The sequence below is a fragment of the Gordionus sp. m RMFG-2023 genome, chromosome 2, assembly GCF_954871325.1.
Source record: "Gordionus sp. m RMFG-2023 chromosome 2, tfGorSpeb1-WG-v2, whole genome shotgun sequence".
In the NCBI taxonomy this organism is placed as follows: domain Eukaryota; kingdom Metazoa; phylum Nematomorpha; class Gordioida; order Chordodea; family Parachordodidae; genus Gordionus; species Gordionus sp. m RMFG-2023.
In genome coordinates, this window is record NC_088776.1 from 9,554,089 (window position 1) to 9,578,553 (window position 24,465).

General features: G+C 28.2%; 1 protein-coding gene across 2 annotated transcripts; it reads right to left on the reverse strand.

The window, feature by feature from the left end:
• Positions 1-17: 17 nt before the first annotated feature.
• Positions 18-24,111, reverse strand: LOC135924913 (uncharacterized). 2 transcript variants are annotated; one of them, XM_065460040.1, is made up of 25 exons: positions 23,899-24,111; positions 23,444-23,743; positions 21,868-21,964; positions 21,167-21,332; positions 18,145-18,254; positions 17,084-17,189; positions 16,098-16,319; positions 14,752-14,874; positions 14,369-14,547; positions 12,932-13,996; positions 11,813-12,063; positions 11,285-11,549; positions 10,886-11,079; positions 10,611-10,775; positions 7,548-7,715; positions 6,400-6,496; positions 6,060-6,228; positions 5,324-5,451; positions 4,948-5,053; positions 4,369-4,554; positions 3,773-3,901; positions 3,090-3,267; positions 2,295-2,537; positions 1,860-1,994; positions 18-1,814 (listed from the first exon to the last, which is right to left on the reverse strand). In XM_065460040.1, exons 1-25 carry the CDS (start codon positions 24,092-24,094, stop codon positions 346-348), a joined length of 6,447 nt encoding a protein of 2,148 aa, XP_065316112.1. In that variant the 5' UTR covers positions 24,095-24,111; the 3' UTR covers positions 18-345. The 2 variants fall into 2 exon arrangements, with proteins under 2 accessions (XP_065316112.1, XP_065316111.1); XM_065460039.1 differs by having other exon boundaries at positions 18-1,994.
• Positions 24,112-24,465: the final 354 nt, after the last annotated feature.

Consider the following 24,465-nt stretch of genomic DNA (forward strand, 5'->3'; position numbering starts at 1 on the left):
GAAAATATTTCATGTGAATATAATATATAATGTGTATAATCTATAAAATAAAGTTTCAGCTTTGATCAGAAAGAGGAAAATTAATTTATAAAACTTTCACGGTAATTCATATATATATTTTTTTTAAATATAGAATTTAAAAACAAATTTACAAAAAAATTGTACGACAATGATATTTTTTTTAAAAAAAATAGATAATATATTAATTGTTTATCATAATATTTCTTTTTTTAACATTGATATTTATTTGTCATTCAAATATAACTAATCACATTAGTAATTGCACGTAAATTTTTAAAAAAAAAATCGTAATAACATTAAAGATCAGGTTATTTTTTTCTTGGGTTAAAAATGAATGATTTTTGTGAGTTCTCCTTTCAAAAGCTTTGCATCGATTCTCAAAATTTTAGTCATCAGATCTACGTTCTCTTCACGAGGGATCTCCTTGCTCACGGTAACCGGCCTATAAACCCTGTGCCTATTGAAAGCGGCATACATACTCCTATCATCTTCGTTAATCAAATTCAGGGAAGAAAGATTGAAAATAAGGTAGGAAGAAGATGCGGGATCGCTCCTTTTAGGGTCCGCGTAATAATAATAAAGAGAGAGGGAGCGATTATCGAAACCATCGTTGTAGTTATTTCCGCTAACGGGGTTTTGAAGGTCTTGTCTGGCATACACTATCCTAGCCAACTGGAACCCCTCCGCAAGACCTGATTTCGATGAAGTTTTATCTTTATCCGTATCATTTGTCTTTACCAACTTTGTATCATTTTTAGTGAGTAAGAGGATGTTGGATAAATTGAGTTGTTTAGACGGAATATTATTGAGTGAGTCAAAAGGCACGGGGTCTATTAATTTTATGCTGCTTAAAACTTCATCATCCTTGCTGATAGATTTATTAAGAGGTAGAGTTTTAGATCCAATAGAACCATTGTGATCTGCGGAATTAAAAACAGGGCGTTTGAACTCCAAATTAAGCACTCTGGTTAGATTTAAAGGGGAATTGACGTAGTTGAATGGCAAAACTAGCCAATCCTTGCTCTCATAGCCATCCTTGATGTCCACATTAAATATATTTTCATCTTTGTTAACATTTTTGGTCACATTATTTTCAGATACATTTAAAGTCGCGTTAGTGAGGACAGAAAAGAGATTAGAAATAACTGAAAGTATAACTTTTGGGGCGCCTATCACTTGTTCCGTTATGCCATCGCTTGATTCGGGATCAATAAATTGAAGGTCTTTCTTTTCAAGCAATCTATATTTCGCGTCAGCCTGATTATCATTGTAATCAAATATATCATGATACTCCAAATTGTTTCTACTTTTATAATCTAACTTGTCTTTTGATCGTATATCATTAATTGTATATGTATTGAGGACATTAGTATTTTTTGTCGTTGTATCTTTCAAACTGGTTTGTGAATATTGCATAATTGTTAATGTATTGAGGACATTAGTATTTTTTGCCGTGGTATCTTTCAAACTGGTTTGTGAATTAATTTTGATAGAGACTGGACCTTTAGAGCTGAAAAAAGTAAAATTGTTCAATTTTTTAATAGACTGTATACGCTCGGTATTCAAACGTTTAACGTCTGATAAGCTATTATTTACGATATTAAAAGACATATCAGTTTTAGTATAGTCGAGATCATTATTCTTATGATTAATCTCGGTATTTTGCTTATATAAATTTCTGTGTTGATTTGAGCTCTTAACAAATATCTCAGAAGATGCATTGTTGTTCAATATATTTATATCCTCGATGTTGTTGTAATCTGTTGTATTAGAGGCTGAACCAAATGGTTTATCTTTTTTCAAATGATAAGATGTTATTTCATAATTTATATCATTACTGGCTTTAATATCCTCCTTTGATCTATTTACGCTTTGATTGTTATTAATGTTATTGATATTTTCAACAGAGTTCTTATATAAATTTGAAATCATTACGTTTAAGTTTGGAAGATTATCCCAAATACCAAGGTCATCTTGGATCGTAATTTTTTTTAAAAAAAATAGAAATATATTTAATAACAAATAATTTAAAATGCCATGTATAATATACTGACTCAACTCATTGGCTTTGGTCAGATAGTTTAAATAAAATATGTCCTCCGGAGACAGGGTTGTGAAAAAAAGGTTTGTGGAAACATACTCGGCCAACTCGGGTGATCCCATATTAAGGCCTTTAACCCACTCAGTCTTAGCCAAGTAATGCACTCATCAAAAATTAAATTTACACTGAAACTTTGGGGTTAAATCGGGTTTCAAATAAAATAAAATGTAACCTCTAATTTTTTTCACTCCATCATTATCCGTTAAAGAAGAGTTATTTTCGGAAAGTGCCTTCAACCTACTTTTCAAGAGAACTAGAGTAGCTATTATGGATTCCAATGAAATATTAGAATTTTTTAAAGAGTCCTTGAATATGTCTCTTCCGGGGTAGGCTTCGCTAGTGTTATATTTCGGGTGCTTTTCCAGGAACTTGTCAACATCTGTTAGCGAGTCAGAATCATCAGTTCTAAAACCAACTTTAAATTTATTTTTCAAATCAAAATAGAATTTGGCTTAATTATAAAAATTTAATTTTTAAACATGTCTCTTTATGATTGCCAAGCCAACGAGATAACAATAATATAATATATAAAATTATGACTGCACCAATCTTCATGGAGGGAGGGGGTGATCCTAATCAGATATTTCTATTTGCCGATCAATAAAACCAATCCACCCAATACCGATTGATTTATAAATTTAAAAATTCTAAGCATCTATTTAAAATGATTATATTTTAATAAAATTTAATCATTTTTATTGATAACCTGTCAAATCTGGCAGATTATATGATTAAAGAAAACCCCAATATAAATTCAAACAAAATCATTAATATTGACGCAGTCCTATATAAAATGAACATGAAAGTTGATGTGATCATCCGCCAATAGAGTGTAGGATACTTTTTCTATAAATATTCATGCCATATTTAAATATTTTTTCTATCGGGGCACAAATTATTAGAAATTCTTCAAATAGCAAAGGCTAGGCTTTGATTTATACGTAATATATATATTGAATATATATACCCGCTGAAGAGATTTTCGCTTCTGCTGCATTGATAAAATTATCGTGGATATTTAGTAATTTTGCAGCGGTAGATATTAAGGGAAACTTTTGCGTACTGCAAGTTGAACCTCCAAAATCGTCCAAAGCTAGATTCCATACCATGGCTCCACCATAATTATGTTTGATTAAGTATTTTGCCTTTAGATATTTACAAAATAAGTGTGTAAGCATATTTATTTATCAGTGGCATTGGTAGATTTTTAAAATGAGGAGGAAAGGAAGAGGTCTCTTTTTTTTCAAAATTAACTAGAAAAAAAAAGATTTTTTTTTAAAGTTATCTCAAAAAGACAAATTCTATCCAAAGTAAGCAAATGAAATCCATATCTAAAGGAGAACTTCCAATTTTTTTATGGGGCTTCTTAAAATCTTTAATGGTTCGAGCCCTTCAGATAAATATGCTCATTAGAATCTTCCTCGATAAATATTTTTGGAATTAGGGTAAACCTCTCATAGCCAGAGAGATCTGTTATGCCCGGCTCATGGGCCGTACTTGATACAAATTTAAACGGACCTGTTGAACTAATTCCAAACCGAGACGAGCTTAAAAACTTTGCTATTTACAGATCTCTAGATGACTACTAATAACAAGTATTTACAATATACGTTTAAAATAACTCAAATAGTATTTTTTGAAATATTTAACTTTCAATATCACGCTTTCTTTATTTTCGTAACTTAGCCAGAGGTTGTCCTTGAAAGCGTATGGAACTAATGAATCATTGTCGAATTTCTTTGTCCAGCCAAGAGTATTATTATGAATAATTTGACAAATCTTATTAAAAAAATTATAAATTTAAATATGTTCATTTGATAAGAATACGTAATTACAAATTCTGAAAAAAAATAAATTGTTTTTTTCACACCTGTATTTAATGTTCCTACTAATAATAAATCAAACAATTATTCAAAAAAAGACAAGAAGGGTGAGTCCTGGTTTAAAGAAGTCACTAAAGGTCGCTATTTAGCCGATTAACCTAAAATGTAAGAGAGAGAAAAAATTAAACGAAAAAATAAAATAAAAAACGAAAAAAAAAATACGAAAAATAAGAATGTAACTAAACAATAAACCAACCAAAATAGGGTATCCTAGTTCAAAAACTGTTAGCCTAGGCGAAACAGAACTAAGTATCAAGAATAAGTCTAACTAAGACATGGCCTCAATATATTTTTTTTTTAAATTACGTTAAAATTCCAGTATAATTTATTATAAATTAAATTGAAATATAGGTAAATATAAACTTCATAATTAGACAAGATTCCGGATTCCGAAGTATAAGGCCCAACAGGTCCCGGTCCAATAATGGCATCTCCTGGCTTATTGTTTGAATGGTGTCTCAATTTAAATAATCTTCCGTATGTTGGAATTCCTATCAACAATTTATGCAAGGGAGTACCATGTTTGTGCCAATATTTCATGGCCCAACTCTTTTATATGACAAATAAACATTTTTTTTATATAAATATCAAAAGATGATAGAAAGAAAACTGATTAAAATATTAATTTTTTTTAAAAAAATGAAGTTTACCCTCAAGTTCTTAAAGTGAGCCATTAATGATTAGTTTACTGAAGTATCATAAAACTCGTTTAAAAAAATTAGGTTATATTAAATTGTAAGGAACGCTGATTAAAATGTATATAAAATCTTGATCTAGACTCTTCAGTCATTAAAGGACATCGATACTAACATATAAACTTAACTTTTATCGGTAAATCTTACAAATAGACTTTAAAACAATTACCATCAAATGAATTTATTCGACTCTCTTAATTTGTGTTTTGAAAATAATAAATCTTAATTTTTTTTAAAAATATATAACTAAAGAAAAGTCTGATTTGGAATGATATAAAGGGCTGTTATGCCCTGCGTTAGGTTGCCACAAACCATTCATATCGTATGTCATGACTGCGATGAAATCGAAATATCTATACAAATAATAATATATTTAAGGATACAGAAAATAATCGAGAACAAATAATACATAATACATGTTCAACATTGACTTAATCGTGGTGTTTTTATATTAAAAACAACTATGCAACTTAATAAGTAAATCACAAATAATTCGTTTTTTCGAGCACGAATAATTAATCGATTTGAATAATTCAAAATATTTCTTATTCGTTTAATAAAAAAATTATAGTTCTTCCATTAATTTAAGTGTTTCTAAAAAAACATAGTTTAATATGTGAAACTTTGACAATTTTGGAATATCGTATCCGTTGTCGATATTCGTTTCGCCAGCGGATACGGCAGCAGTTATAAGTAACTTTTTGGGGTTAGTAGCGTTATTTTGATCTTTATCTAATTCTTCTCTCAATTCCTAAAAAATTTTTTTTATGTATATCAAAATTTAGGAGAATTCTAAGTTTTAATGCATAATATTTAACAAAATCCCATTTATAATAACTAGTTTTATTTTTTTTTTGATAAAAAATCAAAGAATTATATGCATGGGCCGGGTCTCTGCCAATAAAAAAAACTTTATATATTGAACCAGCCTGGTGTTGTTTATATTATTAGATGTACACCATATTTTTGTGCAAAGTCAGTAGTGTTGTTAAACGGCTCATTTTGAGCCGATTTTTTAAAATGGCTAACTCAATATTTTAGCCAGAAAAATATTGCCTAAGTCTCGAGATTTCGATAATATATGCCTAGACCTTTGTTCCTTCTATGAGCAAAATCTTGAGGCTTGCGTAATATTTTTCTGGACGAAATATTGAGTTAGTCGTTTTTAAAAATCGGCTCAAAACGAGCCATGTAACAACACTAAAAGTCAGGATTAGAATCTTAAGATTTAATAATCTTCTTGATCTATTCAATTAAATTATTTTTTATATACAAAATAATGCTTAAAATTGATCTTCAAAAGTAATAAAATAATCAATTTAGATTTCTAATGTAAATTCTTATTTCTTTTCAAAAAACCTTCATAAAAATTGGGAAATTGATTTTATCTTCGTTTAATCTTCCCCCCTGACCTTCGTGTCCAGGGTACTCCCAATCTATATCTATACCGTCCAAGTTTCTTTTCAATAAATACTCTTTTGCGCTTTTAACGAACACGTCTCTAGTGGTTTTATTCCTGGCTAAATCGCTTTTTTAAAATAAAATATTTAATTCAGTATATGTCATGGGGATTTTTATCATGTAATTCTTTTTTATTCTGCGTAACTTTAATGGGTAAATTTTTTGAACCTAATGTATAACCTAAACATAAGATATCAGATTTTAAGTAGGCTTAAAAATAAAAATTGTTATAAATTACCTAAATACTTTCGCACCAGCATTCCAACCTCCCACACCAGCTATTATTTTAAGATCAGGGTTGATAATCTTCAAGGCATTCAATTGTTCAAATTGCTCTTTTAAAAAAATAAATAATATAGGAAGTGTTGTTAAATGTCTCGATTTGGGCCAATTTTTTAAAACGGCTAACTTATTATTGTAACCGGAAAATTGTTTAAGCCTCACGATTTCACTAATAGATATTCAAACCCTTGTGCCATCTATGAGAAAAATCCTCAGCCTTGCATAATATTATTCTAGATAAAATATTGAGTTAGTCGGTTTTAAAAATCGGCTCAAGTCGAGCCATTTAACAACTATAAATATAGGTTTTATATAAGCGAGCAAACACTTAAGACTAGGATTTCTAAACAAAACCCCCCCAAAAAATTGCTTTTGGTATTTGATTGGTAAATTTTTTCTTCTTCCGCCAAATATCGTTAATAGATCTCCACAATGATTAATTGTACATATAAAATGATTAAACCTTTATCAAATTTAGTTCGTTAATTTTTTTATTGTCGTATATTGTTTAAAAAATTTTAGGGATGTTCCGATATTAAATAATCAGATAGGGCTAATATTTTCAAATTTGGTATTTTTTTTAATCAAAATTCAATTTATTTAAAATGTTTTTGAAAAATATCGAATTACTTTAAAAGATAAATAGCTAAAAACTTGATATTATTTTATTATTGATTTATCTGCAATAAGAAAAAGAATTTAAAAATATCTAACGAGTCACATTCAGCTAGTGCTGTTAAACGGCCTGATTCAAACGATTTTCAAATAACTTAAGATTATAACTAAAAGTAAATTACCTAAGCCTGGATATTTTCAGATGATTGGTGAAATTTCGAGGCTTAAGTAATAATATTTTGGCTAAAATCTTGATTTAGTAGTTTTTAAAAATTTACATTTAATCATTCGTGAAAGTTAGTTGGTTCTTTTTTTTAATAGAAAATATTAATTTTTTATGACATTAATAAAGATAGGTAGTAAATAAATATTAATTTAAATATCGAATCAGTGAAAATTTTGTGGATCGGCACAGCCCTGAAAAATGACTAATTTTGATAAGAATTAATTTTGCGAAAAAATAAATAAAATATATTCTTTTAACTGAACCTTCAGTGTTATGTTCGATATTTTGAACGGTAAAATTAGGTGCTAAGTATAGGAAGGCGTATATGAGGTGAGTGCAGAGTAGTGGATTGACATTAGCGGTGGTGAAGTTATAAGGGTATCTTTTCCATTGGTCCCATCCAGTAAAGTAACAAAACAAAACCTTAGTACCTTCAAAATATTTATATGATGATATTAATTAATTAAAATTATATAAAATTAATTTATATTCTACATCAAAAAATTATCCTTATCTTAACTCATTCATTTAGCCAAAATTAATATATCCCCTCCAAACTGCACCGCTGAAAAATATTAAGACGGAATTCCTACAATATTCACTAATCTTATTTAAAGATATGAGTATTTCTTACAACATATATCTATCACATGAGCTGAAGTATATTTAATAAACGCTTCTAATAATACCAAACTAATACAAATGCAAAGCTTAATTCACCCTACGATATCAACCATTAAAGTCAAAATGTCATGGGAAATGAGTTCCCTTTTTTGCCAACTACCCTACATCAACAAATTAACCTAGACAAATATTTAACCTCATCAAAATGGATTAAAAAAACAAAGATTAAATAGAAATGACAAGGTGTTGAGGAGCTAGCCCTCTGATAACCTAAGGCAAATCTCGTAATTGCATATAGTGCGATGGTGAATTATAATACCTTAGCAAACAATAAAAGTAGAGAACAAATTGCTTATTCCTTCCTCATATATTGGCCTCTAAAATCAATGAGGAGGTTTAAGGGTAAACTTTTTAACACATGGTTCACAAAGAATTCACATAATTCATAGGCGTAACCAGGGGGGGTGGCAAGGGGAAATCCTCCCCCTTCAGAAATTTATCACTTTTTGTGAATATCATTTTAGGCTAATAAAAAATATCCCCATTAGTCCTCCCCCCACTCCCTGATCCCCAAAAACAAAAATGTATGCACATATCAAACAATAATTTGAAAAAAGAATGTAAAAGTTGATATTTTTTTATAAAACTATTCAGCATCATTTATACATTTTTGGAAAAAAGCATTTATATATAAAAAAAAGTGAACCAAAAATGTTTTTTAAGAAATGGAATATAAGCCAAAGATAAGTCTTAAGACAAAACAAAAGTGAAATGTATTATAATTATTAATAATCGATCCATAAAATTACTAAATAATATAATATATCAAATTTAATTTTTTATAAAGTGAGTAATTTTAATTTATTTATTTTAATAAAAGTAAAATATAACCATAAAACTATTGATAAAATTAAAGCACAATACAAACAGTGGAAATATGTCGTAGATTTACAGTATATCTAATTTTATCAATTATCATATGACAAACAAATAATTTTTACCAATATAGAGAATTATATATTAGAAAACTATAAAATATTGATAAGAACATCAGAAAATATCTTTTAAAGACCTTGTGGGATGAATAATATGAAGATTATTTTTTAATATCATTTTTTCTTAAAAATAAAATAGATCGCGTTAAATAATTGAATGCAAATTGTTGCAATATTTATTATCAAAAGCATTGATTAGTAAATTTTGTTAAAGTATTAACTGTAATATATTCTCTAACTGTCAAATATGTCTGTAAAAGTGGAATTTTACCTAGTATTAACCAATTCTATATAATAGAGGAATATCAACTATATGTCTACTTACTTTTTATAAATAAATTTCTTATACTTGTTTGGAATAAATTATTACCATGCTTTTATATTAATATATATACAAGTAATTTATTATATTTTATATAAACTAATAAAAATATATTTCATATTTGTTTCAGGCTTATTTTTTTTATTAAAAATAACCTTCTCTCTTGTAAAAATATTTTTTGAGTATATATAGACTAAGGTAACCCGGCCGAAGGCCGGGCAGGCAAAGCGGGTCGAAGGCCCATCCAAAATGGGGTCTGGGGGCTAAGCCCCCATAAATTTTTAAATCTCATCCCCTTAGGAAAATCCTGGATACACCTATGACATAATGCTTCTCATTCTACAACATAAAGGAATAGTATATGAATCGACAATAATAGAGAGAGCACCAATCTTATGCACAAAGAAAAAAACGGTATTGGCATAGCCAGGTTTTATCTAGAAGGTGGGGTGGGGGCTTACGGATATTTTTTTGGATTTGCCCTATAAAAAATTATGATAAGGTATTTTTGATTTTCTCGTAGTTATTTTTATTTTGACTTTTTAAATATGTAATCTTAATATCATCTCGGTTAAAGTTAGCTAGGCAATTCGAGGCACTAATTCTAAATTCTATGTCAATGTTTCATACCTTACTATGCTTTAAACATTGTAAAGGAAAAAATTATTAGCAATAAAACTTTGGCCAGCCTTACGATTAAAAATCGATTGAACGCATTTATTCTAATTTTATCAATGTGTAATGTTTAAATCTATGATTTCACCGTAGAAAGAAAAAAAGTTATTATTTAGCGAAATAAAAATAAATTACCAAAAATGAAAATATAGAAGAACTAAATATCTGGTTAACACTAATATTTATTGCTTGAATAGTAATAAAAAACGGAGTTATAAAAAAAATAAAAGACCACGTGTTTTAAGCGTGAAGTGAAGAAAATATGTGGAAATCAATAGCTTTCATAAAAAAATCAAATTTAGACCTCAAGTTGTTGGAATGGTATGTGTCTAATATCTTACTAACAATTCCCACTTATACTTCTTTTTGTAGAAAGAAATTGGTCGGTATGGGGTATTATGAAAACCTTGACAACCAGAAAATTGATATGAGTATATCATAACCCAAATATGTTTAAATACATCAAAGTTTCTTTTTTTCCCCCCGATTCAAGTTATTTTTAAATCCTATGCGCTACGATCTTTAGGGATATTATTTGTTCTTTTATTAGATTTAAAAGTAAAATAGTTAAAATCTCATTATATTTGATCTAGCCCGGTACTAAAAATGAAGTTTGCCAAACTTTTGAAGGCACTAATTCGAAAGCTTAAGCCAATATATAATGCTTAACTAGTATGCACCTCCTCCTTGTCTTATATTATATATGAAACCTTTAGCAGGTGTGGGAATCTCTTCTTCCAAAGTTACGTAGGGTTCTTTTTCCTCTACCACGATTTCCTCTTGATCCGGCTTCTCGTTCACTTCTTTAGTAAACATTCGATTGCAAGGGCATTTTTGGGAACCCTCAGTCATGATTGAGCTCTCATTTTTTAAGTCTAAAGAAAAGATGTGTTAATTTTTATAATCGTCAGTCAGCGCGATCAAAAAATCCGGTCTTATATATCAACCAGACGTTTGACATAAAAAAAATTTATCTTGTGGTAACCTAAAATACTATACTCGGATTTACGAGAGAAGAGTTGGGATTGCCAATTCCATACACATGTTCCTATTTCGGGGTCAAAAACTACTATTTGTTTGGCATTAACAGGGTCTTGCAAGTTAGAGTTGCTGGCCATTGAACAAGGTCTTCGATAACGCGTAAATCCGCTGTAACTCTGAACGCATTCCCAATAATATCTAGAATTTTTTAAAAAAAATAGTTATCTAATTAATAAAATAAAACACCATAATTCTGATTCAGTTGATAAGACCTTAGGTATTCGAAAGTTATGGAAATTTTTAACATATATAATTATCGCAGATGGATGCTTCAAATAATATAAATTAGTTTTTTAGTTTTAAAATAAAAATAATAAGATATTATAGTAACAATAATAATAACCTGCAATCGGAGTGATCAACGAAGAGCCCATTACCAGTACAAGTGAATTCTTTTTTGATAGCCGCAATGCAAGCAGCGATCAATGTCTTAGTTGTCTCCTCATTGACAAGATTCCCTAGCAAATTTGTTGTGTTGTAGGTCAGAATATCTAACAGCAAACGTGAATTAGTATCGTTGGTATCATTTCCATCATCATTAGGTAAAGTTGGAAATGGTGATGTTATCATCGCACTTTTTGGCCCTGCTTCATCCGAGATCGTAACAACTGTTAAATGATATAACGTCATATTATATTTTTATATTTTATTGCATTTTAACCTAATTATTAATATAATTTTTTTAAATTTAATTAATGATCGTTTTTAAATTAAAGTGCATATTCTTTTTAACTATAAAGTTCATAACTGACAATAGAGCAACCGGTAATGTTTAATACGAATTTTGAATCTTGAAAAATTACACACAATTATAACATTAAATACAAAAACTATTTATAAAGAAAAATGCTTTAAAATTTATTGTATATACCATAAGAACTGGTAGTAATCGTTTCTTCCTTTGAGGCACCACTGTTATAGGCATCACATTGGCAAGATCCTTCCTCGATTGAAAGTTTCAACTTATCTAACGTTATGCGAGGATATTTATCGTGGCCTGGGGGTTTCCATATACAAACACCATAAATAGGATCGTACATAGTCTTTGTGGGGTCGGCGCATGCTCTATAAAACTGTATATAGGAGGAGGTCAATTGGTTGTACAGGCATTCGTAGTAATGGCTATATCACAATAAATTTTGGTCATATTAAGCTATAGTATAGAAATTATACATTATTTTTTATAATTAATATATAGTTACAACTAAAGATCTGCTAAAATAAGACCGGCCCGAACGGGCTTCGAGGGGCCTATTTTTTAAAAAAAAAGTTCTGCCGGGTCCGGTCGGGCCTTGGAAATTTTTAAAAATATATCTAAATTTATTAATTTTATGTTGAATTTATTATGTAAAATAAAAATATTTAATTTTATTTATGGAAACTAGACGCCATATGATATAACATATATCTTTTATTTGGGATAGAATAATTTAAAAAAAAATCAATTTCTATATCTTAAAAAATTTAGGGTTCGGGCCTGGCCGGCAAAACTTTTTAAAAATTAACTTTATTGCTTGTATTGTAATTGTAACATTTTGTATTAAATCCTAATTAATAAATTCGAGGTTAAAAATGTATTCAGGGAGTTTTAAATTAAAAACCTTTTGAATTTTCAAAAAGTTCCCTCTAGTCCAATAACAATTTTATTTACTTATTTATCAATTTTGTAAATAATATCATACCTTAAACCAAATACTATTTCAAATTTCTTTGATTTTAAATTCTAACTCCTTAAAAAAATAATGATTTTCATAAATATTTTATAAATAATCATAAAAAAAGAATTGCTTCATTAAAATTTAGACACAATTAGTTTTATGTTTTCATCTGAGAACAATTCAAATAACTTATAGGCTGCGTTCTAATTGGGATCGAGTGTATCAATATTAATTTTCAATTCGTTTGTAGAAAATAATATTGAAAGTCCTATACGTTTCAATAGCTTACCAATTAGGCCCAGCTATAGTGCATATAATAAGAAATTATTTACCCACAATCAAATTTATCCTGAAAACTTCCTTCTTTAGTGCATTTAAATTTGTGGTTGCCCCAGTTTCTCCTACAGTAGCCCTCTAAATCTGTGTCATCTTCAATAGAATTCTTATCTTGCGCTGTCGCTGCAGATATTTTGGTACTATCCGGTTCAAATTTAGATATAGTTGTTGATGCTACCACAGTACTAAGGGTTATGTTAAGTTTCAAAGAATCGGTCAAATTGATTTTGCTTACGTCGGCAATAAGCGTGGAAGCTTTATTCACACTCCCTGTAGAAGTTGAAATTAGTGGTTTCGTGGTAACAATATTAGCAGTACTTGCATTGTTCAAGGAGTTAGATACTTCTTTCGGGCTTGTCCATGTCGTAGATGTTGATACTTTAGTAGGAATTGTTTTGGTAAATATTGGTATCAGAGGAATGAAGGTTGATGAAGTTTCTGAAATTGGGAGAGATGAAGTCGATTTTATATCAACTTGGCTAATAATATTAGTGTGAGGCCTATTTGTAGTGGTTAAATTAATCAAAGGCTGTAGATTTATTATAAGCTTGCCAGATTTTCCGAATTCAGTAATGGCTGTGTCAGCTGTAGATGTTTTAGGAATTGAAATATTAATGTTTGAAGTGGATGCATTCAAGATTAAAGTAATTTCTTCAACAGTAGATTGTGTGGTCGTTAAATCTGAGTAGAGGCTGGTCTTAGTTATGGCTGCCAATGATGGATTGAGCGATAATTTAAGAGTTTTAGAGTCGGTTGAAGTAGGAGCAATAAATACAGGAGTACTAGAATAAGAATTTTCCATCTCTGTGACTCTTGTTGAGTTTTCAATATTTTCAGTAGTGGCGTTCGAAACATTTTGTTTATCTGAAGTTGAAACGATAGCCGAATAAGGAGTGCCAGTAGAAATGGAAATCGAAATTGGTGGAGCTATTGTAATGGGTGTTTTGGCGTCCAGAGCTGAAGTTGAGGAAGAAATGATTGTAGTAGGGTAAGGCAAAATTGAGATCTCGGGAGATATAACAGGTGGCACCGGGGATATGGAAGAATAAGGACATATGGGACTGAATTATTTTTTCGGGTTAAAAATTGAAATTAAATAGGAATAGTCAATTGATTTTAATGAGGAAGAAGGTCATTTTAATCGGGTTAAATAAACATCAATCTACAATACAAATACAGTGTGTGTATGATTTGTTGTAAAACATTTCCATATATCTGAAACTGCTGTAATTATTGTAAAAACATATTGATAACATTTAATAAAAAAAAAATTACAGCAATTATTAAAGAAAGTTGTTACAAATATATGGAAATGTTTTACAACAAATCATATTTATGCTATACAAAGAAACTAAGATTAAAAATAAATCTCAATAACTCGGTCTATATGATCTAAAGAAATAAAGATAAACCAATAAAGAAACAATACGCACCTCACTGAAGTTCTTGAGCTGCTGGTAGATCCACAAGTATTTGGATAAGTTGATAAGCGTGATTTGATGTGTTTAATCAACGGGTATTTTCCTTCTTCACAATTTATACCAGCGTGGTCGTCCAAAGCTAAATCCCAAACCATAGCACCGCCCAGACATTTCGATAACACATAATTTATCTATTTTATTTATTTTTCGAATAATGAAACATTATTATAGAGGTTAAAATTTCAGGCCTGACTTTAATTTAAACAAAGAAAAAATTATTTTCAGGTCCAGTACGACTCGGGATTTTAAAAAATTTTTGACCTGGTTGGATTGACAATTTTTCTCTGGGCCGGAATTAAAAGAAAATTTCAACTTAAGATGGAAGCAATTTTAACCTTATGATCTAAGCTTGATTTGTCATCGTAGCCAACCCATTGATCGTCTTTGAACGCATATGGCACTCTTCCTAAGTCGTCCCAGGTTTTAGTCCATTTATCTTTTTTCAGGTGTCTACAAATCTATAATATATGATATTTACTTATATAAAAATAATAGGCTAAAAAAATTTTTTTATTGTTTATAAATATTTAATAATATGGTACAGTCTAGTAATCGATACGAAGAAGTCACAAAAAAAAAGTTTATTTAAAAATCAAATTTATCATAGGTAGAAAAAGTATTGGTTTTTTTAATATTAAATTCAGATTAAAAGTATACATACACCATACATTTTTTTATATTAATAATTTGATATACATTCATGTTAAAATGTTTGCTGTGACATTTCTAAGCAGCTTCGTAACAATCAGGGTAACAGAAATTGCGTTACAACGGAGCTCAGGCTATATATTGTGGGAAAAGTTTATATAGGGCATGCCCTGGCATCGCAGCGCTATTGGCCTTTCTTACTTTACATCTCTAGCATATCTATATATGCATAGTTTATTTCCAGAGTTGTTAAAAGATACCCTTCAGGTGGATACAGATACATCGACCAAAATACAGATATATTCATGATTGTTAGCCCTTATTAATAAAACATTCTCATAATTTTTATTACTGAGGCATCCCCTTTTAAACACATTTTTATCCATATTAGAAAGTCTTTCAACGTGCTAGAAGACAGTTTTAGTGTTATACTTTATGAAATCTTTATATTATGATAATCTTATATAGTAGAATCATGGCGTTCATTTTTAAAAATGATCATTTTTTAATGGGTGTTTAAAAATGTGTTAAAAATCTTTCAATTTTTTTCTGCGATTCGTATCATATGGAAACTTTAAAAATTCTTCTACAAATCTCTGGATTAATTTTTTTCTTTAAATTTTCCGACATTTGTAGTTAAGTCCAATCAATTTCAAAATTTGCCGATGATAATGTTGATTGTTTCTTTTACATCATTATCACTAATATTAATTATCTAAAAATTTATAATATATAGATTATTCCCATATTTTGTGCAAAATAAAACGCGTCTTTAATTGAAAATAATAAACTTTAATAAACTCGAACATATATAAATTTAATATAAAAAAATAGGATTAAATTTAAAAAAATTTTATATAATAAAAAAAACGTATTATAAAATTGTATCAAAATTTTTTATAAATAGATTAAGATAGCAGCTAATATTTATGGAAACGACACAGATACAATTTTTTTCTAGATGAATGTAACTACCAACTCTGCTATAAATAAAAATAACCAGTAGTTGGTTAAAATTTAAAAAAAAGCCAACCTCGTAATAAGACAAGACTCCTGGTTCTAGTGTTAATTTCCCGGCCTTACCAGGCCCTTTTGCGGGCAAATTCAATAACGCTGACTTATTTGTGTCACTAATAAGAGTGCTTTCATCCTGCAAGGGTTGATGAAGAGTGAAACTCCTACCATATGTAGCCATTCCTGGGATTAGTTTTGACCTATCAACTCCATTTTTGATCCAATAATCGATGGCCCAGGTCTGTTAATTTTATTTATAATTTGAATAGTATTTTTACAAACTACTTAATTACTAATTAGCATCTTATTAACTAACTTTGTAAAATTGATAATTTACGAAATATTTCTTTTCTTTTACTTTCTTTCTTTAATTTTGAATATCATATAATTCTATTATTTAGAAAAATAAATATAATTTTGATTATGTTTCATTTCATATGTTATGCTGACTTGCGCTTCAAAGAATAATCTATTTTTTATTCCAATGTTATAGTATGACTTTTTTTTATATAAAGGTAATCTCAAAATTTTGAACAAAGTCTTAAAGTTATATGATATGGAAGATAAAAAGTTATGTTATACAGCTTGAATCTGATAATATCATGATTTTAAAAAAATATTCGCTCTTTAAAATTATTATATAAATTTTATAGATATAATACGAGCATCTCGATAATTTCTGTCAAAATATATATATATTTTTTTTTATCATTCTTTCCTTCAAACTCTAAAGTAATTGACCAATAGAAGCGTAATTCACTATAATTCCAATTTGAAGAAATAAAAAATTGTTTAAAATTTAATTTTAGTTTCTATACGAAATTAATCATAAAAATAAATATAACCCTGCATTGATAGTTAGCGCGAATTCGCGTCGAAGTATATAACTGTATTTTTGTATTATTCGCTGCGAATTTTCTGTACTTCACCGCGAATTCGCGCTAACAGTGAATGAGTGGTAATGCATACTACTTATACTAAATAATGATACATAATAATATTTACCAAACTATAATAATCGCCCGTTGAATTATAAGGACTATTTAACCCCGTTACATTTTCCCAAGCTCCGTGAAAATCGTAAGACAGTAGATTAAAGAAATCCAAATATCTTTTAAAATAATAATAATATATGAGAAAAAGCAAAAAACAATTAGATTTATAATAAATGAACTTAAAATTATAACATACTCAGTATTTAATCCAGAAAAATATTACACAAGCCTGAAGATTTTGCTCTCAGTAGATGATACAAAGGTTTGGACATCTATTAGCGAAATCTCGAATCTTAGACAATATTATTCTGGCTAAAATATTGGGTTAGCCGTTTAAAATCGGCTCAAATAGAGAGGTGTTACATTACAACATGCATTATGTTCTTTCTCCATTTTATCCTCATGTAAATATTGATTCTTATCTTGTATATTTTACAAATTGTCTTCATATTTATTTTAAATAACAATTTTTTAAAAAAAGGTCCCTAAGATTATTTCCTCATACCATTTATAATACTTAGAATTGCCAGTTTGTTATAAAACATAAAAAAAGAATTATCCTATCCCTTTAAAAAAAATGTAAAACTTAATTAAAGTAAATGATATCTAAAAAGAGTTTTAATTTTTCTCACTTTTTTATACCAATTAAAAATTTCTGGCTCCTAGTAATCTTAGAGATATTTTTATAAATAATCCCGGATTTAATATCTCATCTTAGCTCGAGGCTAAATTAGTTACGAATTTAATGGAACTAATTTATACCTATATCCAAGCATTTAAAACGATAATTCACATTTCTCATATTTGTTTATCATTTAAAATATTATACGAATAACATTTATGACTTCGAAATTTAGTTTTCACGAATGCAACTTGGACACTTACTCTTAATAACAATAATACGAAATTCCTAACTAATTTGATAAAACTTGAAGGTATAAACGTTTTAAAAAACCTCTTTCCTAAGAGAAATGTCAATTCTGGATTTTACGATGTATATCTCTTGTCAAATTTACAATCAATTTTTTTATTATTCTATATCTTAATAATGTCATTAAATATCATATTAACTTGTTAAGTTCCGGAATATGGTAAGCGAAATCTATTTTATCTTTGCCCGCTGATACCGCTGCAGTTAGCAATAATTTTTTCCCGCTAGAATTGAAAGCTTGTCTTAGTTCCTTTGAATTCATTATACAATTTTAGGTTATAAAGTTTTAATGAATATTATACGCATAATAGATATTTAAAAAATAAAACTTTTTATTTTCTTCAAAATTCAAATATATCTAAATATATATTTTTTTAATATTTAGCGAATTTGAATTAATTTTTTTAATTATAAACAATAGATAAAATGATTTGAATTAGATTATATATAATTGTTCTGTTCTGATACCAAGATAGCTTCATTTTGCAGGGTGAACAACACTAAGTTACCCGGCTAAAATGTCTTTTCAAAGGTATAAATTTTCAGAATTCACCCTGCCATAGTATTTAAACCAGATTAAAATAAAGGAATGTTACTAACTTATAAATGATCTACAATTTCGTCCTTTGGATGTTAGATATCAGATTCTATTTCACAAAACGTCAAATTACATGATATCAATATTATATATTATAGATAAAGATTAAATTAGCATCCTCTAATGACAAACTATAAAATTGAAGTAGAAATGGGAAAGGAATTTAAAAACATTAAACTGGTTATACAGAACGAATTTTTTCTAAGAACTTTTAAAGACATGTTTCTCAGATTATATTATATAATAATTATTTATTTACCCTATTTCAAAACACCCTCTTAAATGATAATCTATACTACTCTAATGTTGGGAAATGAAGAAGATCTTGCCTTAAATATTCAAAACTTTCTGGTTCTAGAAGTTCCAGCTATACAAGTCAATGTAGAAAGTTACTTTTCTTCTTTGAAATGTATATTTACCATCTTCATAGATCTCGAGTAATTTATTGAAAGAGATTTAAATTATTTCTAGAATCATAAATAAACTTTTTGAAATAGAGTTAAAGGCGTTTAGATCAATGATATATCATATTTTTAGTATTCAATAGTAATTTATAATAGTTAAAAAATAATTAACAAAATCCGCCTAAACCCATTCCGAACCCGAAAATCAAGGCCTAAGCTTGATAAGATCTCAATTATCCCTGGTTACTAAAGAAAGGAATTTCTCGTGAAAATGGTCGACTTTTCAAACGGAAGGAGAGTTGATAAATAATAATGTATAATTCTCAAGTTGCTAAAAGTTTCTTAAAATTTAATTAAAACTTTTTTATAAGTCGGGACTTTGATGAGTATGCCAAACTAATTTTATTCGCATCATTATTTATTATAATATCTTTTCTTTTAAATTATACAAAAAATATGAATTTTTTTTATATAAGGTCATTCAAATAAGTTGGAAAAAAAAACATTTTAATTGCCAAGGTTATAAAAAATATATTATTAAAAAATTCGCCACTACGTATCTATTTTTTTTAAAGAATTCCCATTAAATTAGGCTATTTTCATACAAAATAAATTTTAAAAATTTTTTAAAAAAAATTATGTCATTCGGTTTTGATATTAATATTAAGAACCATAGTTGGAGTGGCTAAAAATTAAGTGAAATATCATATTTAAAATTGATATTTTTTTAATGTAAAAGGGCGTTAAAAAACCATTATGTTACATAATAATGACTTATACTTCAAATTATTCAACCTTAGACTGGCAGCCTGTCAGCATTCTCAACAAAAAAAAATTTCTAAAATTAATATTATGAAAATTTAAGGAATGATTTGCCACAAATTTAAAAATTTTTTTTTTTTTATTTTTGTAAGTTTTCATTATAAATTATTATTATTAGAAATTATTTATTAATCGTATTACTTTTTCAAAGTATTTTTTTCTTTAAAAAAATACATTAAACCTTTATTTAAAAGAGTGCGAATGCATAAATAAACCCAATTAATTTTTAAAGGTAAGGTAAAAAAAAAAAATTATTTATAAATATTGAAGTTCGTTACATAATAATAATAATAAATTTGTATATTTTATAGCTAACCTTTTTTATATAAAAAAAAAAGACAAGTTTAACGGTTTAACCAATTTGAAAATAATGATTTAATTTCTAATCTATAAGAATGAAACCATTAACTTTTCATGCTTTTCGTTTCGTATCACTTTTAAGAAAAAAAATGGTTAATGGAAATTTTCATTATACACTTCTAGAAGAAAAAAAATTAGATTAGATTACAAATTAAAGAATTAGACGGCAGCATTTATAGTAAGACCGAAAATAGAGCAATATGTCTCACGATTGGGCCACCAGAAAATTGAATCGTTTCGTTTCGAATCGAATAATTTAGTATTTGTTTTCTTACGAAACATAAAATACAATCGTGATTCATGACATCTCCTCCTAGCCTAGCAAGTCACTAGTGTGGGGGGGGGGGGAAGACGCAGGGACTCGAGCTCCTAAAAAATTTGAAGAACCCCCTAAAATTTTGAATATAAAAAAAGGTAATTTTGAATAATGTTAGCAAAAAAAAGAAGGCAATTTTGAAAATAATTTTATAATTTTTCTTGAACCCCTTGAGATTGTAAAGGCTAGTGACACCCCTGCGTCCAAATTAGTTACCAATTTAATCAACGAATTTCTTAATTATTGTTGTCAAATGTATATTTCCAAGAGAGCTTTATTAAAATTAGTAACTAATTTTGGATAACTAAATTTCGGGATCCATATGTTAATTTAATTCAATTAAGACAATAAGGGGGTAAAAATGTGTATCGAGATTTAAGATTTTTTAAACAATTTACAAATAATTTACATTTATTATTCGACAAACTTTGTAAAATAATTATTTCGTATTCGTCGCATTGAATCGATATCGAATAATTTTTGATAGGTTTGCTCACCGTAGTGGCGAGAGATACCAAAATTAAGAAACTAGCAATATAGATCAATATCGCGATATTTTATTTTCGCGGTTAATATAAAATGTTACTTTACTCTTTTGAATTGCCACATTATTTTTAAAGCAATACCAGATAATGGGAGGGGAAGGGGGTGGGGTTAAAAACCTTGACTAGTGTCAAAAAGTTGTCCTTATCCATTTTCCTTCCTCCTCTCTCCGTGTTGCCCGGATATTCCCAATCCAAATCAAAGCCGTCAAAATTGAACTGTATCAGCTGTTGAACTACGTCGGTTATAAATGCCAATCTTTTTACTGGGTCCTCTGCCATCAGACTGTATTTTGAAGAAAAAAAAATGTTTTATGTTTGATTATTAATTAAAAATAAAGATTATGTTTTAAAAAAAAATTAAGTTATAAAAAATATTGATATTTCATTTGTAATATAATTAAGTATAAAAGATGAAATAATTAAATAATTAAATTATGTATTTTATTAAACTGCTAAAATGAGGATTAAACGATAGGCCTATATTAAACCTTTGTAAGTATACGGACAAGTCTAGCCAATATATGCCCCTACCCGCTAGGACCTAATAATTATTACAAGGCTTTTCACAAACTGCTCAAAAGATCAATAAATGAAATTTTTTTTTATGAAAATGCTCAAACTAAGCTTTTTTTGTAAAAAATGTTTTGTGATTTTTATGCATAAAACAAAATCCCGATTAAATCACAATTCTCATTTTTTTTTCTGCTCAAAATTTTGAGCGAAATAAATCTTCAAATGAATTTTAGGGAGTTGGCGAATTTCCGGGTCTGATCGTCAAAACCTGGATACTATTTCTAAATATAAATCCTAATAAATACCTGAATGATAATCCACCATGTGTCCAGCCGCCGATAGCCAACATGATTTTTAATTTCGGATTCGTGTTTTTGAGATTCACTAATTCCCTGTATTGTTCTTTAGAAAGAAGAAAATAATTATATGCATCTTTTTTAAATTATATAATTTATATTCACTTTTTCTAGCATTACTTATTTACTATCTTTTACTCCCTCACATCCCTTCCATCCATCTCCTTCCTTCTTTATTTATGGTTCAATAATGATTTGCATGGGCCAAAGGACCGATTCGGATTTGAATTTTAATATTTACTTGGAACCAGGTCAGTTATGACTGCGTTATGCAGCCTCTGCTTTAAAAAAAATATATCGATTTAAAAAAAATGTAATAAATAATATATAATTAATTAATTAATACCAAACAACTAAAATATCATTTGCAATATTGCATTATCTTTCTTTCTTTTTAAAACTTTAAAATAAAAAAAAATCTTTTTCAAAATAAATTTAAGAATAAGATTTATGGGTTTATTTATTAATTAATATTCAAAGAATTTATAAATAAAAATCTATAAAAATTTTAAAAAAATATATTTTATTAAGTATTTTTATGTTGAAAAATCTAATAAAATTATATAAAACTAAGATTAGTATTTTATGATTTTTTTAGTATCGGAGATCAGAAGATGGAAGTAGGAGGATCAAGACCTAGAGGAAGACCCAAGATGACGTGGACAAATGTGATAGCGGCGGATATGAGAAGCTTGAATCTTACAAGTATTGATGCTCAGGACCGTCAAAAATGGAAAAGAAAAATCAGAGGGAAAACTGGCCTACCCGGGTAAACCTGGAAATCGCCATAAAACGGAAAAGAAGGAGATCAGAAGACCAAGCTAATACCCCTAACTCAAAAAACTGACACTCGGGATAAAATATCCAAAATGCTTAGAAAGAATAAGGATATTAAATTGTCATGTCGCGGTAGAATTATACTTTTAAGGTGAATAGATATATTGCGGGTGTTTTTGCCCGGTGTCTTCTTGCCTAAGTCTATGCATTTCTACCACAATCATTGAAATTAAAGGGAATAGAGATGTAAAGACGCTATCATTAGAATAAAATTGAAGTGGATGCTAAATGAATATAAGGTGGGTAGGGGGCATGCTAATTAAGATTTCCTTATTTTTATTATATTGGAGGATAGGTTTGGGTGAGAGGGGAAGGGGTATTACCCCCGTAGGCTTAGGAGGTAAAAATATATTTTACAATTTAACTTTTTAAATAGTAGAGTAGAGATCTGTAAATCATAGACCTGCAAGGTCGGCCCTAAGCTGGGGTACACGGGCCGGGCCATATTTTAATTTTTGTAAATATACCCATGCCGGACCGTATATTTTAAAACCAAATATTTTAAATCGCTATTAGCTATAAAAATTAAAAATAAATATAATATATTTTAAATCCGGGCCGGGCCTGAAAATAAAACCAGGGCCGAAAAAAATTTTTGAAAAAAAACAATCCGGACCGGGCCGTGCAAATGGTATTTTTGTAGGTCTCTGCTGTAAATCAAGTCAAAAAAAATTTTTTTTAAATGTACCATGAGCATTATGTTCGTAAACCGTCATTTTCCAGTCGGGGGATATCTTGCTGAAGGCATAAATTATGTGAGTGCATAGGAATGGGTCAACACTGGATGTTAGAAATTTGTAAGGGGGTTGCTTCCATTGATCCCATCCGGTGAAATAACACACCATCTTGACAGGCTCATAGTTGAGATCGTCATCATGACGTTGTAAATCGAAATCTCGTTTCACATTATCCAGTTCGTTTTCTATATAATCCAATACATCATTCTTAGGGTCGTTGCCAATTATTTGTGAGTTGGAAGGGTTATTCGCTAAAATTATGAGAAAAAAAATAATATTATTTTATTTGAGTTTTTAATAATTTTAACAAAGTTTTTTTAAATATTTAAATATATATAGATAATTAAATTTTATACATTTAAATAAATAATATTTAATTAAAGATAATTTAATATAATATAATTACCAATGGCAGACTTAGGTCGGATGATGGAAGAATTGATCAATTGTTCCAATAAATCGATTAAATTGCTCAAACTATTCTTTAGGGTCAACGTAGTATTGTATTCCTCTGAATCGTTAAAAATTGTCACGTTAGAAGCTGATGATATTGTCAATCGGTAAAATGTTATCAAAAAAATTAAAGATGTTAATAAATTCATATTTTTGTTAATTTTTATTTTAAATTGTTAATTTAAAGGGAATTTTTTTTTATTAATTTTCAGTTATCATTGCTATTTGCTATTATAATAAAAAATAAATATTTAAATATAAAAATGGTTAAATTAAAAAATTTTTAACAAAAAAAATATTATTCTTTTTTAATAAATTATCTTCAAATTAAAAAGTTAATAAATTTTTTAATTTTTAGAATTTATTTATTTTATTTTTTTTAAAAGCTAAGAATGAAATCTCTAATGTCAGAATTAGATTTATTTTATTTTATAGCTTGTTTTTCTTTTAAAATTTATTTTTAAATATAAAAGAAATGTTACAATTTTTTTTAAATATATTTCTTTTATAAAATGATAAT